The following is an 18,791-nucleotide window of genomic DNA, read 5'->3' as shown; positions in this document are numbered from 1 at the left end:
AATCCATAATTACCTAATTTATATGTTGTTGTCATAGCCCCTCTTAATTATATACCTTGCTGTGATACTTATCATCATAGGACATAGTTTTCTTTATGAATTGCAATAGTTCTGTTACAGTTCTGGTGCCCTTTCTTTTCATAATTTGCTACTAAAATCTGAGAACGTAGCAGAAAGAAAAAGCCCGTGTTTCCTGAAGTAAATTTAAAATTATCTGTGGTTTTCCACATATAGATACTGGTGTGCATTGTTTTGGGCAAGTATCTAAATAAATTAGAAAAAACATGTTTATATCTGGATTGGCAGATAATATCCTCATTAAACTGATCCTTTGTAAAGCTGCTATGTAAGGATTCTGAATAGATGTAAATAACAGTTTCCTAGGCATCTGGTTATGGGTCATATTAGTCAATTGGAAAGACAGAAATACTATGAGATACAAAATACCAAGAAAGAGATAATGTCAGTTGTGAGTGCACAGAGTAGGGGAAAAAATTAATTTAATTTTCTTTTTACTCTTCTAGAGAAATTAGCAAGTATTGCTGAAGTTGATACACTTTTAAGATATCCTTTTCAGCAGATCACCTGATATAATTCTGGAGCAGGAATATTGCTAATCATAGAATCCTAGAATGGTTTGTGTTGGAAAAGACCTTAAAAATCATCTAGTTCCAACCCCCTTGCCATGGGCAGGGACACCTTCCACTAGACCAGGTTGCTCAAAGCCCCGTCGAACCTGGCCTTGAACACTTCCAGGGAGGGGGCAGCCACAGCTTCTCTGGGCAACCTGTGCCAGTGCCTCACCACCCTCACAGGAAGGTATTTCTTTCTAATATCTAAACTAAATCTGCCCTCTTCCAGTTTAAAACCATTACCCCTTTTCCTATCACTATACTCCCTGGCAAAGAGTCCCTCCCCATCTTTCCTTAGGCCCCCTTTAAGTATTGGAAGGCTGCTATAAGGTCTCCCTGGAGTCTTCTCCAGGCTGAACAACCCCAACTCTCTCAGCCTGTCCTCACAGGGGAGGTGCTCCAGCCCCCTGATCATCTTCGTGGCCTCCTCTGGACCTGCTCAAGCAGGTTCATGTTCTTCTTACGCTGGAGGCCCCAGAGCTGGACACAGTGCTGCAGGTGGGGTCTCATGAGAGCAGAGTAGAGGGAGAGAATCCCCTCCCTCGACCTGCTGGTCACGCTTCTCTTGATGCATTCCAGGATACAGTTGGCTTTCTGGGCTACAAGTGCATGTTGCTGGCTCTTAATCAGTTTTCCATCCACTAGTACCCCCAAGTCCTTCTCCACAGGGCTGCTCTCAATCCACTCGTGTGTATTTGTGCTTGGGATTGCCCCGACCCACGTCCAGGACCTTGCACTTGGCCTTGTTGAACTTCATGAGCTTTGCACAGGCCCACCTCTCAAGGCTGTCCAGGTCCCTCTGGATGGCACATCCCTTCCCTCCAGCATGTAGACCACACCACACAGGTTGGTTTCGTCGGCAAACTTGCTGAGGGTGCACTCAATCCCACTGTCCATGTCACCAACAAAGATGTTAAACAGCGCTGGTCCCAACACCGACCTCTGAGGAACGCCGCTCGTCACTGCTCTCCACTGGGACATGGAGTCATTGACAACTCTTTAAGTGCGACCATCCTGCCAGTTCCTCATCCACTGAGTGCTCCATCCATCAAATCCATGTCTCTCCAATTTAGAGACAAGGATGTTGTGTGGGACAGTGTCAAATGCTTTGCACAAGTCCTGGTAGATGATGTAAGTTTCTCTTCCCTTATCTGCCAACACTGTAACCCTGTTGTAGAAGGCCACCAAATTTGTCAGGCACAATTTGCCCTTAGTGAAGCATGTTGGCTGTCACCAATCACCTCCTTATTTTCCATGTGCCCTAGCACAGTTTCCAGGAAGATCCACTCTGTGATTTTGCTGGGCACAGAGGTGAGACTGACTGGTCTGTAGTTCCCCGGGTCTTCCTTTTTTTCTTTTTTCCCTTTTTAAGAATGGGGGTTGTTTCCCCTTTTCCAATCAGCAGGAACTTCACTGGACTGCCATGACTTCTCAAATATGATGGACAGTGGCTTAGCCACTTCATCCACCAGTTCCCTCAGGACCTGTGGATGCATCTCATCAGGTCCCATGGACTTGTGCACCTTCAGGTTCCTTCGACAGTCTTGAACCTGATCTTCATCTAAAGTGGGCGGTTCTTCATTCTCCCAGTCCCTGCCTTTGCCTTGTTATCTTGTTTTCCTTTTTTAAAATAAAAAGAATTAAAATTAATTGGTTCTTCCAGACCTGTTATTGCCCAGTTTTTAACTAAGGCTTGGCTGGACGGATTATTTTTACAAGTTACTGGAAAAGGAGCTATTACTGATCATGTCTCTATTCAGTCACGCAGCTCTTAGTTTATGGTTCAGAGGGTCCCATGTTTAAAATCTCAAGAAGGGTGTTCTGGGCTAGATTTACTGCATCATATTAAATTCCCTAAATTTGCTTTAGAGAAGGTGGTTTATATTTCAAAACTATTGGCTAATGTTTGTGATTAGTTTGCTCCATTTTGACAAAATATAGTGTTTATAGAAAATATTGTGGCTTAGATTGGCTCTTTTTTTTTTTTTTTTGCTTTTTTTTTTAAGCTTTCATAAGCTAGCATCCTGGTCATGGCCTGGTTAGATTAATTGCTTGTCATATGTCATATTAACTCCAAGATCATCTTTTTCACATATAAAGCCCTTAAAGCATGTTGTTCCATATTTTCTCTCTTCTTAATTGGGTATGTAAGCAATAATCACTTAATGAAAATATCCACTCTTAGAAGGGACCGGAATAAGACTGCAGCAAGTCATCAAGCTTTTGCTTTTCTCTGAATGCTGGTACTTTCAGAAGAAAGATCTAATGTTTTGCTCAATTATTGTATATGATCATAAAGCTATAGGAAGTGAAGTTTTAACATTACGTTTAAAGAAGGATGACTAGTTTTCAGTGTTGGCAGCTGCAATGGACATAATATTTCTTAGCTCTCTCCATCCTTTGCATGTATAATAAATAGCTGGCAGTTCTCTGGGGGATCCATGTGCAGCCACAGATCAAAAGTGCGTACAAAGTAGAGCTGCCATATGATGAGAAAGCCACAGTATATGGTTGTGATCTTACTGAGAATGAAGGTAAATAGCCCAGTCAGATAAAAAAATCAACTATTATATATTACAACTATTACTGTACAGTAGCATATTTACTTTATAGAGCTTCATTATATTGTAATGTTCATATCATTATCTGTTTGATAATTGACGAAAATATTTAAGAGGTCTTTTCATACTGGGAAGATCTCCAGAATATATGGACCAGTGGACTTCCGTCTGCACTCAACAGTGGGGCAACTTAGGGGGGAGGAGAGGGTGTATGTACATATTATGTATAAATATATTAGGTATGCATATATACATATGTAAATTTTAAGCAACATGATCATCCATAAGAATTTCTGCTTCTGCATGTCACAAAGGATTAGTTGCAATGGCCTCACAAACAACATTTTATAAGGTCTGATTTGTGCAATCTATTGACCCCAGGTGAACCAGTAAGACCTGGGGTTTCTTGTAAGACTATCACCTTGTAGGGTTTTTCTCAATTCTAAAGTGAATAGTTAAACTTGTTATCTGTGTAACATGATACACAGCTGGGGTTATTTCAGATACTTAGTAGTCACAGTAACATCAAGAATGCTACATCCATTGTCTTTTTTTTAAAGGGAAGCATTATATTTTTAGATCTATGGAACTGGAGTGGGAATTGAGGCTTGTGAATTAACATGGTTGTCACCGACTTCCTCTCTGAACCTAGAAAACCGTTCATTTTCAAAAAAGTTATGCAGCGCTCTCTTACAAGACACTTTTCTATAGCATTTTGCAAGTGTGAAATACCATTAAACCCTTTGTTTAACTTCGGTTGAGATTTCATTATTACAAGAACTGAGGAAGCCTTACAGTCTTTTAAGATGGGACTTGAATGTTCTGTCTGGCCAGAAAATATATGTACACACAACAGATGGATTGGAGCACCCGTCCCTCCCACAGCCCTGCCTGTGGAGTCCGGAGTCAGTGCTGTGGTCAGTTTGTGCGATTGGAGAGGTTTGAGCAACAGAAGACAAAATCACCTCCTGTAGCAAAAGAACAACACACAAGCATGATGTGTTTTCATCATTTAGTGCCTATAAATAGCAATGTAAAAAGTTCATAAAATAGTAAAATTGACCTGATTGGCAGCGTTTGCATTTTGAGAGCTAGGCTTTAGTAGAGGAACATATACTCCAAATAGTGGCCAAGGCACACGTATCCAGAAGCACAATTTGCATACCTCCCTGTTTAGTTTGGGCAGAGACTCACTATATGCTTGACTTAATTGTTTGCTTATTCAGTTACATTGGATGGTTATTTGTAGCAAGAGTTGCTCAAATTGGGTGCCCAGATGTTCCCATCACATTTTTTAGCCTTTCTCTAATTTTGGGATCTTCTGACTAGCTTAATCCCCAGATAAAACTACTGATTATCCTGTATCCCTGGCCCAAACACATGCAGTTGGTCTAAAAGCCTGTAATGCTGGTGTCAACAAATTGATTGGTCAGTCATCCTGCCTCTGGGAGCAACCCTTCTGGGCTTTCCAAATATTAAAATTGATCTAAAATGCAATGTAGATCATACATCACTTGATGAGGCTGTGTGCTAATACAACCTGATGGTACAGTGATATTTACAACATGATGCATTACCGAAAAAGGGTGGCTGAAAGACTGTAGTATAAGGCAACTTATTAATAACTACTCTAAACACCAAGTTAGGAAAAGAACAATGTTTTTAGGTTAGTTTCACTGCCACTTTCTGGGGGGAAAAAAAAAAACCACAAGCCCCACCACAAACTGCAGTGGGCAGTCCATTTTAATGAAGACGACATATGACATGAAAACTGCCTCATTTCAGTCCAAAATGCTAGTATTGAGAAGACAGGAATATGTTTTTCTGTACTTTCCATCAGTGTGGTTTGATCCTGTTACCACAATGTGCCACTGCTGTAATTTCTGCCTTAAAATAATCCCCCAAACGGAACCACTCTTCAGTCATATCAGACTTGTGAAAGACCATGCATTAGGTAGAACATTGTCAAGTTTTGTTCTAAAGCATTTCTTAAAAATGCAAGATAAAATGGAAATTATTTGTTTGCAAATTTCTTTTCTTTGTTTCAACAGTATTATGAATGTTAAGATTACTTTTCTAGTGTTGTAATGCAATTAGTAGTCCTGCTTTATAAAACCAAATCTATTTTAAAAGCCAAAAAAGTACCCTTCTTCCTTTTCATTATGGTCCAATTATCTTCCTCCATAGAGAGCCAAGAGGCTGAAAGAGGCCACCTTAATTGAAAGAGACGACCGACGTTTGTTCCCTTTTATTTATTTATTTATTTAATTATTAATTGTTTGGTTCTTTACTGCTTTAACAGTCATCCTGCTTTTATTCCTGCATCTCAAAAGCCTAAGCAGTAGATGCTGAGGACAACTCAGTCTTGTTACTGCTTGTAGATTGAAGTTTTACAAGCTCTGGCTCCTGGTAACCTGTTTGCTGAAGGTGCTGTTGACAAGTGCTCCAGACTGTGTATGGAGGAACTTAAAGTCAAATATCCATTTTTCCTTTCTCTTACTGACTTGAATCTCTATGGAGAGAGCAGGTGGAAAATTGTGTTAGGAGATACTTGCCTAATTCACTTTTTCGGCATTAGAATATTTTTAATTTGTAAATAGGACATATTGCTAGTCTTGCCACATGCTTGGATTTTCAGCAGCACAATAAAAACCTCAGAACAAAGGAGTTGTTTTTTATTCACACATCTGCCTGAGAATCCGTTTATGTTCTTTAGGACTGAAGAGAGAAACCGTTAGGAAGATCCAGGGGTTTAGTTACCTAACAAACCTTCTGAAAACGCGGCTGAGGATGTTGTTTGCAGTTATCACTGGAGGAAGCTTCACGTGGGTTCAGACTAGTAATTATTTTTTGTTCACTCTACTTAATTAGCTTTTTTCTGAAAACCAAATCCAAGATCATTTCCTCTTATTGTAGATGGAAATTGTTATCCCTCTGTCTTTTTCCTCTCACTGATATTAACGTTCTAGGGAGACATTTCACGGATGTTGCTGACTACCTCAATTACTCAAGGAAAGATTTCCTTTTCTTCTTGAAACAATGACTTCTGATTCATGCAGTTTTTCCCAATTGTTCCAATTTGCTGATAAATTTATTGACTATTTTTTGTGAAACCATGTTTGCTAAATATTTTCTTACTAGTCTTTTATGTTTAATTGTCTAAGTTCTTTTCTTAAGTAGGCAGCTTCCTTTCCCATTCAAGACCTTGGATTTTCATACACTTAGAATAGTGAGAGAATGCAGTATTATCCCTCTTTTTTAGAGGTTCTGCTCCATGGACATCTACCATCTAAGAGAAACTGTCATCTTTTTCCTGCCATAGCAGGTTATCATGTTGGAACTTCTACAATAGCAGGGTTTGGGAACAAGAGGTAGAGACATGGAGGCAGAGACCCAGTTTGTCTAAGTTCCTCCTATAAAGGACATCAGCTTCCCAAAAAGTCTTCAGGATATTTTTTTGCTTGGAGCAGCAGAGAGAAAGAAGCTCAAATCTTGTTGTCACTAACTACATTGACCAAATGTAGCTGCTAAATTAAAATGGATTGTTTACATACTGTTTATTTCAATATGCAATTAAAGTTTTATAGCAAATGAATGTCTTAGTATATTCTCTGGCTGTATTGGAAAGTTATCTGAGTTTTGTATTACATTAGGAATGAAGATAGCAGCAAAATAAATGTCAGTACTTTGTGCTTTTGGATGACACTGAAGCAACAGAACAAATCCATTATCAGCATTTATCAGACTTCTCTATTCATTTTGCAATATATTGACTTGTCCTTCATTTCTGATTTGTGGCTGTGGAATGCACTGCTGGATGTCTAGAGCTGCCTGCATTTTCAATTACAGTTCTTCTGGCTTGCAGTTTACTTGCTGCAGTAATTTTCATGAACTTTATAATCTTTCAGCATAGATGCTACAGAGAAAAGAAGAAGAAATCTGGCCTAGTTAGTAACATTTCCTGGCACTGGCAGAAGCACAGCGTGCTGAATATTGTTCATGTTGCTTATTATAATGTGTAAGATCTTTGCTATGAGTAGCTTGCATAGTACTTCGAAGGAACAGAGAAACTAAATAAACTGTTCCTTACTGAACCCACACCTCTCTCTTTCTTCTAAGATAATTCTTATCACAATATTCATGTTGCAGAGGGGAATGTTGTCCAAAATTTGCCAGTTAGGACTATGCCGTAAGCACAGGGGCCTTCAGAGGGGCACAGGGAGGCATCAAGAACAGCAACCCTGCTACTGAGGGGGCGTAAATGCTAATACAGCTCTTCAGTTATCAGATTCAAAAGTGCTAAAACTGGTTGTGATAGAAGGAAAGAGAAGAGTATGATTATTTTAGTTATGGTGGGAAATTAAGACTTAGCATTTTTCATAAAGATTTAGAATCCTTTTCTGCTTCCTTATTTCTGCTTTCTCATAGTTCTGTGGTCTTTCTTCATGTTGAATCTTATCCCTGTTTGTTCGCAATTTTGTAGTTTCTCTTTAGAGATGCCCATGTTTGAGATTATAAAAATATCATTATACAATTTTGGTTATATTAAGTTCATTATATTTGCAAAATTTATCACCAGACCCCCTCTAAATATTTCCTGGGCCCAGTTGTTATTATACGGGGTTGAGTAAAACCAGAACCTTAATCTTGTTCTGGTTTGAGTTTGCAAAATTGTTAACAAAGAAAACCAATTTTTTTCTTCTAGGATGAACAAATGAGTTGGTTTACACAGTAGATATGCAGTCTTTTGTGGTACTTAAGAATGCTTTTCAGGGTAGAATTACATTCTATACATGTTTCATAAATAAAATTCACAGGCATCTCTAGTATTTACTAGGATAATTAAACCAACACACGTTAACCGTGGAACATTTGGAGTATCCAGAGTTCAAACAGCAATCTCACAATTCTTCCCCTCTGCAGAGATTAACAGTTTTAGCTGTTTGAGAGGGCAAGGAGCATGTACTAATTACAGAAAGTTCATTCTGTATTTAAAATATCAAATTGTTCCTATGTTAGAGAAAAAGCTAGTTCTTTACACTTTTCTAATTGCTTTAATGCCAGTAAGGATGTACAAATGTACATCATTATTGATACTGAAACTGTGGTTTAGCAAAGATTCCCCTACTGTTCTTTGCAGGCCAGGATACTTTGTGGGAAGCTTGCTATAATAATGAAAAACTGTAGAACGTCAGAGGTCCTTTTCACTGTTTCTTTAGAATTTTTTTCTTTAAGATTTCAGCAACATTAACCTGACCTTGATTCCATTCTAGTCTAAGAAACAGCTGAAAAGCATGCTTTAAAGAGGAAAATGAAAAAGAAAAATATGTAAAATGTATGTCACAAATCACTACAGGTATTCTTAAATGCTTATTTTAAAACCTGGTTCTGTTTTACTCTGAACAGCAATATTGATAAATGGAAAAAAAACCATGCTGCCTACTAAACACACAAAATTGTACAGGTGGCAGGAGCTCTTTAAGAAAGACAAATCACTGCTGTATTACAGAATGAGAGTCATAAGAAGCTGGGAAACAAGAGCCCAAAGCAAATGGGAAGGCTGATTTTCACTGACAGCCATTCTTACTTTTAAAAGCTTCTTCAAGGACTCGGTCTTAGCCCAAAGCTTTCAGCATGGAAATCTGCCCTATTGCAATCACTGACAACACCAGTCTTAGGCTAGTATTACAATCCCATTCACTGCATTTCTGTTAAGAAACAAAGAAAGCAACCAGAAGCCATTTGGATACAGCAACAAGCTACTGCAAGGTCTCCAGCACTTCTTCTTCCATCTACTTTTGTTCCCGCAGGTAGAAATAACTTTTTTCTTGAGTCCTTGGAGGAGATTCTGACTAAACTTTTGAGTGACCCTCAAAAGAATCGCAACTCTCATGATTCACTGAGTTTTTCTGAACCATCTCAGGGGCATCTGTATTGTGCTCGTCTTGGTGAGTTTCTTCCCTTCTTACAGTTCTGTGAGGGTATAGGTCACGTACATATTGGTGTGTAGGGTGTGGGGCTGTTTTGTTGTTGACGTTTTGGGTTGGGTTTTTTGTGACATTTAAAAACTATAGTGTCATGTACACTTTTCCCCACTCCAGCAAGGTTTTACTGATCCTTTTGTCCTAGCTTAAATTTTTGAATACAAAGTGCTAAACATTCAGAATGCTTTGTGAATAATTTTCCTTTTCCCCTCCATTCCTCTTTGCCATTACTATTCTTATTTGAAAAGTGACTCGTCATCAATGGAGTGATGGAATTCATACAAATTTTCTAAAAAGACCCAGTGAATACCCTAAAAAGCATCAACTGAAACACAATTGGAAGAACAATCCCCTAAGACAATTTCTGTTTCTGGATATGTCAGAAATAACTGCATAATGCTAAATAAATTCTGAGATACATTATGATACAGTCTGAAATGTAGTATTTCTATATCACCAGTAGTGTTGTAGATCTCTGTCATAGTTATGATATTGGTGGATATTTACTAAATATTCTGGAAGACTGAATGTACTGTTTGCTTCTCAAGGCTGTCTCTTTAAGGAAAATGGGTTTGCTTCTGGAAAAAAACCACCCTTTTTTAACAGAAAGTACAAATTTCTTTGAATGAACAACTTTTTATTCGAAAACCTTGTTCAATAGTTTGGATGATAATAATGCTAGCACTGATCTTTGATTCTCCTCAGAGCGCTGTAAATCCAGCTTCTAAGTACATTGTAAACTATGCATTTTTTCTTCCTTACGAGACTCTTGGCAGACTTTATGGTTAGCACACAGAGATGCAGCAAATTAGATGTTTTTAAAGGCAGCTGAGAAACATTTTTTTTAAAAAAAAATAGCAAAAGGAAGAATTTACTTTAGGGGATAATTTTATACTTTGTCAGTTTTGAAATAACATGTAACACCCTTGCCGTCAGAGCACAATTAGTGTCTGATGGCCAGCTACCATATATGTTTACACAGTTTCTTTTAACCCTGTTCATTTGGATTGCAAACCAAGAATGAAGAAAACACCTTGCTTATTTGAATTAAATCTGATTACCAAGCCTTCTGTGATCTTAACTGATTTTTTGACTCCCTGGTGTTTGGTGAAATGTAAATTGTTTGGTGATCTTTTAAGTGCATTCAATTAATATTTCTCATAGCAGGATTGTGTCATAGCATTTGGCAGTGCTTTGTTTAGCTAATGTCTAGAGAACATGCTCTGATTGTATTCTGGATAAATAAGTTAGGCATTTAAGTAGAAACCAGTGTGACTAATGTGGGATATCAAATTCTCTAGGACTTGCAGTTCTATATACGCTTGAAGAGTGGATGCGTGAAGACATAAGCCTTTTCATAACCTTGACTTCAATTGCATCACATAGCTGTGTGCTGGTGTTTGCATTGTAACCAGCTTGGGCGATCTCAGCACTGATGGGTGATTGATGTTCTCTACTAGAGTGTCCAGTTCTTCATTACATTACCACAGTAGCTATAAAAGCCTGGTGGTCAGGCTGGCCTCATCAAGGTCTTTTCACTGATGTGGATTCTCCAGCGTATGAGTGAAATATGTCTTAGCCCATTTAAAGGATGTCTTTATGGTTTGGAAGCATAAAAATATGTCTAGCTTGATCAGATCTTTCACATGAGGCCAATATCTAAATATCTCTGCAAGAGTGCTCAGAAAATTCTGCATAGCAAAGAGCATTATGATTGCCTGTAATGACTGCGCTGAAATTGAAAAATTACTTCTTGCAACCTGAATTGTTCAGGACAGGAACTTTTTTCTTTGTATGTAGCTACCTAATAGATAATGTAATACATGCCATACTGCATATGACACACTGTATACTAGATAAAGGGATGGGCTCCACAATATTCAAGGAGTTAAACTGCAAACATGACAGAGTTTTCCAGCAGCCTATCTTCAGTTAACTTTCCAGGTTAACTTTGGCCAGCATTTGTCTACCATGTTTGGGTTTGCATGCTGCATTAAAGAATTGTCCTCCCCAGGTTTTATATTTTTCCCATTGCATAATTTGTTGGGATGTCAGTCCAATAATTGTAACACAAAATGTGACTTTCTATAAATGAAAAAGTGAATGTGGACATTTAAAGATAGTGAAAAATAGCTGTTTTCATGGGAGAGACAGTAGCGGTTTATGTGTGAAACTGAGATAGGAAATCCTGAGTCTTTTTCTCATTTATACTGTAAACTGATCTTGTCATATTGGACCCAAGACCTTCTCATTGAGGGGTTGGGTAGACTGGGACCCAAAGACCATTGGATCCAGGATGAGATTATGGCATTTGTTATACTGACCTGACACTTTCCTTTGTTCCTGACGTATCTGTTATGTTGGCCCAGCCATTTTGGGCTTTATTTATGATGCTGTTTTGACTATTCAAATAGTATCAGAATCTATAGCCTATTAAGAACCTTGCTGACAGTATGCAGAGATTGAGTATGGTAAAATTATGTTTAACAGTAAAATAATTCTAATGTAATTCATCCTTCTGTACTGCGGTCTTGCATTGAAACACGGAGTGGGACTTGAGAGCCAGAAAAGAGGGTCTTGCTCTATCATTGTCAATACATGGTATCTGCTGTGTGCTGAAAGGGTTTTAATTTCTGGGGCTGACCATTTGGCACCCTTCTAACAAATGTAAGATTTCTGGAGGAAAAAAGAAGATCCAAGATGCTTTGTGCTCTCTCTGATTTTTTTTTTTTCCCTCTTTGAAGTTAGTTTTGCCACGTGATGGTCTAATTTACATTGTAAATTGAGTTCGTCCAGTTTGTGGGACAATTAAGATATAAACAGGTGTTCATAAAAGTATAATTTGCCAAACAAAATAAACATTAGATTCTAGGGATTTCTGATTATCATCTGAGCTTTGGGAATAGGACAGTGAGTGAGGGATCATTTTTCCCTGGAATGTGAGAGTGGGGGGAGGCAGAAGGGCCTTTGGAGATCTTGTTTAATTGCTTCCTAGATGTAACTTTTTCCCGTTTTTCATTTGGGGCTTTCTGGCTCCGCTCTCCTCTTCAGAATATGGGACTGATGTAATACAAGCAAATACCAGCACCTCAGTAAATGCTCCACAGGTTATTTCTTTCAAGAAGGTATGTAAAAAATTTGTGCAGAGTAGAAATTAAGGGAAGTTTTTAAGTTTACAGCAGCTACAAATTTAAGTACTTATTTGAAGTATTGTGGGGTTTTTTTCAGATAAATATCATTAACATAAGTAAATGTTGTGTGTTTTCGGCAGTGTTCTAAGCAAGAGGATATGTCTGTAACAGAAGATGTTTATACATTTTGTTATGATGCATGCCTTGAGCCTATTTGGCCATGACAAGAAGGAAGACTTCCCTCTAAGTGTTATCAGTTAGCAGCTATAGAAGCTAAGCTGCCTTCTAAAGTGAGAGCTGCTGGTCTTCAACTTGAAAATAACTGTGCTGATTAGAACAGACAAGTACAAGAGACATTAGGGTTTTTCCTGAACTTGCAGACTTGCCTGTGTTTTTCTGCTCAGAGCTTTGAAAGCTGCAGTAGGAGAACTATGCAAGCTATCTTCCTGAGTTCTCTGCTGGCTTTCCTATTTTCCTTGCCCTCTAAAGGTACCAGAATCAGTAAGGAAACCCAAAAGAAATCTTCTTTATCAACTCTTGCCTCTGCTGTTGCGTGTGGCTTTCTGAAGAGCTATTAGCTACTCATTAGAATCGAGAACTGAGAAAAGGAAAGCTGGGGAAAATAAAGAACAAGAAGAAGCATCTGTAAACTGTAGCTGTAGAAATTATGTAGTACAGACATGTCAGTATTACAATAGCTTAGAGAATATTGTTAAAGCAAGAGAAACCCAGTGACATATCCTGTCTAACTCCAGAAGGCTCTGAAGTGGCCTAGAAGAATAGACTGCTCTTTCCTTTTTGATACCTATAAAATAAAGTGGCTTATAACAATTAGCCAGAAGGTGATCTGAAAGAGGGGGGGAAAAATCAAATAGGATTTGTACTGGGAACTGAATACCAGCAGCTCAGTAGGAAGGTGCTTTCCTCACTTGCCTCCTTTGGAGCTCATTGGCTCCTCTTTTGTATTGGATCATAACCAGTAAGGTTAGTAGTTAGATCTAGCAGTCATTCCTTTTAAAAAAAACTTCTGACCTTAAGAAATAGTACATTATTATCCTATGAGATAATAGTAACAGATCTTGGGAAGTTTATCTTAACCTTTAGGTTTCTAGTAATTGTGAGTATAAACAAAAGCTTCCAAATAAAGGTCCATTTCAGAGCGTGCAGCACCACGAACGCCTTCTGTCCCAGTAGCTGATGGAGGAGCGAGCTTCCTCCGTCACCTAAGACAAGTACTGACTCTGAACTGACTTAGATTGGCAAGATTATCTATTTCATTGTTGACAGTTTAATAGAAGGTTTTAGTGTTTATCTGTCCTACTAGATGAAATGTTGGGTTGTGTCAGGAATGACTAGTGTTCGGGTTGTGTTCAAGTCAAATCCAGTCCTTCCCTTGAGAAGGAGATGGAGTGCCTTTTACCTGGCTAAACGCTTAGCTGTGCTACATACTCCCAGGCTGGAAAACAAACAACCCCACCACCATCCCACTGCCCAAACTGTCCTTCTGTAAAACAGCCACAACCTCAGATTCTCTGTAACATTCAGCTCCAGCACAGGTCAGATCTCGAGCAGCAGAGCTCCCCTAAAAATCATGGAATCATTTAGGATGAAAGCAACCACCATACAACTAGATCCATTTAACTCTTATGATCAGTTGAACACCAAATTAGGGTTTAGAGCTTTCAGTGCTCTCCCCTCCCTAATCAGAGTGTAACCTTTGGACTTTTCTGGGTGCTGAGTATGGAAGGTTGAAATGAAGAAGTCAGGACTGTAATCAGAAATTCATGTCTAATGTTCTTGGCTCTGACATGACTGGTTAAGCACTTTTGAACAAGTTACTGAATATTTCTGTATGTGTGCTTATAAAAATTAAAAATCCATATAACAAACATCTTACTCCTAGAGATGATGTGAGAGCTGTCAGTTTGCATAGCATTTTATTGCTATAAATAGTAAAACAAGTTAGATTTGATTTCTAGAGGCAGAGTAAATAGTATTTTCTTTGTTTTCAAAACAGCAGAAATTTTAGGATAGACAATAAGGTGATATTGGTAGGCCATTATCAAAGCTCGCAAGTCTGTTGGGTCTAGCATCTTATCTGCTGGCATTGTCTTTAAATTCTGTAGACTTCTTCTGTATGGCAGGGGGGTTTTATTTTATTGCTGGTTTTGGTTTGGTGTTTTTCATGGTTTTTTAAGTTTAGTTAACAGTGGTTTTCTATAAAGCACATATTTGGCAATGCATATGTTGCCATATATAATAGACCTTACCAGCCAGTCATGCAATTCCGTTTCAAATTGGAAAGCAACATCATTAATACTTTGAAATAACTGGGATAGGAGTGGTTTTTAATCATCAAAATCATGCCTTTGTTGGACAACTTCTGAAGAGGCACAGGGGGAACAAAAGATGGAGCTTCATCAGTGTATGCAAGGAGTTATATGAAGTAATTTCCTCTCAACAAGACTGGACATAATGACAGAAAGTCCCACCAGCCTTACGGGTTTCATAAATGCAGAGTAACAGTGGGTGGAGAAATCCCACGAATCATTCAAAAAAATCTGTTGTTGTTTTACCCTTATTTCAAGTCAACCTGATCTAAAGAATTATGTCAACATGTATTAAGAATTGCTATTTTAGATCTACCTGAACCAAACTCTGAAACTGATTTTATTTGTTGTTTTATTTTTTGTTTTCATTTATTAGTAGGTCATGATGGTTATAAGTACAAAGCCTTAGATGCCTGATTTGTAGTGTCTAAATTTCTGTTCTTCTCTTTAGATAAATACAGGGCACCGATCGCAGTTGACTGTATCAAGTGGAGAGGTGGGAAATGAAAGGAGTCAAAATTTGGAAAGCAGCCCTTTCATGTCAGATCTTCTGAGTGACATACCCTTTGCCCTAGCACCACATGTGTTAGCAGTGCAGGGCACCCATAATGATGTTCCTGACCGATTGCTCACCTACGACATCAATGATAATTTATCAAGATTTTGGTATGACTTTACGCTTGAAAATTCAGTGCTTTGTGATCCATAATGTTTTCTTTATGTTTTCTGTCTGTGTCAAGGAACAAGTCTTAAAGTGAAGATAAAGACTTACTTTAATTGACTTAATATTTTCGGGGCCTGCCACTGGTATATCAGATGCATTGTATCAAAAGAATTATTATTCACAACTGTGTTCTATTTGTTAGCTTTAAGTGAACTGTAACTTGCGATGTTAAATATTGTGTTTATCTCCAAAGAAATCAAGCAAAACTGTTTCAGCTAGAGTATGAGACTGGCTGTTGGTAATCTAGTAGGTAGGCTGCAGACACAAACATTTCATAACTTTAAGATGAAGTCTACACAGGTCTGCACTGTTATTTCACTCAGATACTAAACACATAGATACTGTTACACGTTAAGATCACCTCTGATTTTCTACAGATAAAAACCAGTATTAGCGTTAAAGCAAAGCAGCTTTGCACTACTGGACAGACAGTTTTCAGTTAAACCAAGTTCTAAAACTCAGAGTTAATTACGAGTACGTAAGTAATTATGAAGACTTAATATTAAACTTACCGATTTCAAAGTGACAATCAGTTGCTCCTTTCCCTTTCCAGTAGATGGTATTTTTGACCATCTCTTTTTGTGCCCGGAGAAGTCCTCCCCGCCTGCCTGTTGGCTGCTGTTTGTTCTCATTACCACATGTGTTCCTGATTTATACACAGATCAGCTTTTCCATTTTAACCTCTTTGCCCCCTGAAGAAGGAAATATCAGGACATGTACTTTTAATGGTCACACCCTTCTTTTTTTAATTTGTGTGCCAGAGATACAGATGGCAATGTTTAACAACAGGAAAACATTACATTGTTTCTTATCCAGCTAAATTAAATGGCTAAGTACCTAAACATGCATTCTCACAGACCACTGTGTCCCCCACTCACAAGCTTTGGGCATGTTTTTCCCGACTAAAACCAGAGCTGCTGTTGCATGAACAACAGCTCTCTGATGTAACATCACGATTTGTGATGAATAATGATCTGTGTCACACAAAAGACTACACTTGTTTTCTCTCTTGGGGTAGAATATTTATATTGTGCCAAATGTTAGTGGATATTTTCATATATTTTCTATGCTCTGTGATAGCTTAAAAGACATATATTTTCAGACTTGCATCCTCTTACAGTATTTGAGATAAATACTGTAAAAGATGGAGAAATTACATTGTGAATATGTCTTAGGTTGTTATTCATGTTTTAGATTTTTAAAAATGTATGTAATATTTTTGACAGCTATGTTCATAAATGTTTTGAAGTTACTGTTTCAGGGAAAGTATCTGTGCTGCACTCCAATAAAAAAAAATGCTAAATAATAGTGAGTTATTTTTTATGCGTGAGAGTTATTACTCAGCTTCACCTGCGTTGTTTACTATATGTGTGACCATTCAGACTTCATGGGAGCTTGAACTTGGTAATTCAATTTGGAAATCTTTTCAGTGTCATTTAAAAATCAGGGTCCTTCTAATCAAGTATGTCACACTTTCATCTGATGTATTATTGTGTGTGCTATGTTGGTGACTTGCAGTGATTTAGGTGGCATCCATGACACTGCTCTGAGGATAGTGTGGCTGTGAGCTGGGAAGTACTCAGACCTCTTAGAAGGAAGAATTAATTTTACCAAGTTGTTTAGAACTGGTTTGTGTGCTGAGTTTTCTAGTTAACACATACCTGAAGTACTAAATTTAATTTTCATGATTGTTTTATATTTAATCGTTAACAAATTAATCATTCTGCAAATAGCATGTTTCCATTCAAGTTGTCCATTTTGAATCTGAAATGTTTCTGCAGCTCAGCTGGTCTAGAAGCAGAACTGCAAAACACTGTTGAAAACCGAACGAACTCACAATATTTGTTCTTTCTTTGCTAGCTGACTTGGCATATAATTTTTTGCATTCATTTTTTGCTTAAAGTTAGATCATTTATCTAAAATAATTACATTTTGTCAGAACGTTACAGCTTTGTTACACTCAAAAGCATCCTTTCAAAAGAAAAGGAGAGGCAAAGGAGAGTAGGGAGGAAGTTGTATTCACCCATGATGAAAAATGTGGACGGTCCATTTGGCCTTCATCCTTAATCGTGTTCCATAAAGGGTAGAATTTACACCTAGCAAGAGTGCTAGTAATGAACAAGTGTATTGGGAATGTGTCCCTTGACTGCCCTCTCTTTAGCAAGGGCTGGGGCTCAAGCCTCTCCCTTGCTTGAGATCGTCCATGAAATGTGGATTGAAGCCTAGTGGTATCCAGATAGAAAAGGTGAATTTTTTCCCACTGGCATAAGAAAAAAATACACCTAAACTGTTATAAATTAGTAAGATTTATGGATATTACTATTTGCCCACTAATAACATGAAGATGGCACAAAATCTTCAGAAAATGAAAGATTTCAAAGACTCTTAGTTCATTAAAAAAATGTTAATTGCTTGTGTAAGACATGTTTAACATCATACACTAAGTGATTATTGCATATAATATATGTGAATGTGTATCTGTCACTGTCAACAAATGGTTCTATATATTGTCATTCAAACATTTGACCACCGATGAAGGTATATAGTTAATTTTTAAAAATTTAAAAACTATTAAAATATAACCAATATTGATAATAAAATAGTAAATTGCCCTGGCTCTCCTTTCTGTATATTCTGTATATAATAATGAGAACTTGAATAGAACTGTGTGCTTTGTGTTGTGCATATATATGTAAATTGTTTAGACAGAACTGAAAGATATTTCATAGGTGATGTCATTAATGTCAGAATTAAGACAGATTGCCAACTCCAGAACTAATAAGGAAAGATCAAGGTGTGATCCTGGGCCAGTGACGTGCTGTAAATGGGAGCTTTGTCACTGCCATTAGTGGACATATTACTAGGCCTGCACTCCTGTATTAAATGGGTTTATTTGGAGTTACTTTAGTTCATGGGAGATTCTGAGTTTCATTTGCAGTTCTCTACATTTTCCCTGCAAGAGATGTACTATGCGTTGTGTGATAGCTTCCTTATGGAACTTTCTAATAAATCAAACATAACAAGACACTTCTTATTTCCTCTGGAAAAGTTGTAAATACAGGCTCTGGAAAAGTCTAATTTTAAACATAGAAAACGGGGAGCAAAGCCCACATGTTCAAAGGTAAATCAAAGAATAATTGCATCCAGAGCAGCTCGACAGAAGGCTGACTGGGAGCTGGTCCCTACAGACAACTCCCTGGTGACAAACTCAGAAGTGGAACCAGACAATGCCGTGTCCAGCAGGTCAGTCAGGGAGGTGGTTACAGATTCAGTTTCTGATGTTTTCTGTAAAGTATGATCCAAACCCTGATATTACAGTACTGCAGCTGGCAAATGTACACTTGTGTGGTCACAGATGAGAGGTTTTGACCTTAGAGCAAATAAAGGAAAAAAGCGGAGAGCATATTCACCACAGTAATTACAGTATCT

General features: G+C 37.9%; 1 protein-coding gene across 2 annotated transcripts in view; it reads left to right on the top strand.

Moving 5' to 3' along the window:
* UMAD1 (UBAP1-MVB12-associated (UMA) domain containing 1) overlaps positions 1–16,668 on the top strand; it is an 85,208-nt gene extending 68,540 nt beyond the window's left edge. For both annotated transcript variants that reach the window (XM_074863753.1, XM_074863763.1), the window contains exon 4: positions 15,090–16,668. In XM_074863753.1, coding sequence (XP_074719854.1) covers positions 15,090–15,347 — 258 coding nt within the window. In that variant the 3' untranslated portion in view covers positions 15,348–16,668. The remainder of the gene's footprint in view (positions 1–15,089) is intronic.
* Positions 16,669–18,791: the final 2,123 nt, after the last annotated feature.

The sequence above is a fragment of the Strix uralensis genome, chromosome 1 (assembly GCF_047716275.1).
Source record: "Strix uralensis isolate ZFMK-TIS-50842 chromosome 1, bStrUra1, whole genome shotgun sequence".
In the NCBI taxonomy this organism is placed as follows: Eukaryota; Metazoa; Chordata; class Aves; order Strigiformes; family Strigidae; genus Strix; species Strix uralensis.
Note: the sequence above shows the minus strand (reverse complement) of the source record. Positions and strands in the feature narration are given on the sequence as shown.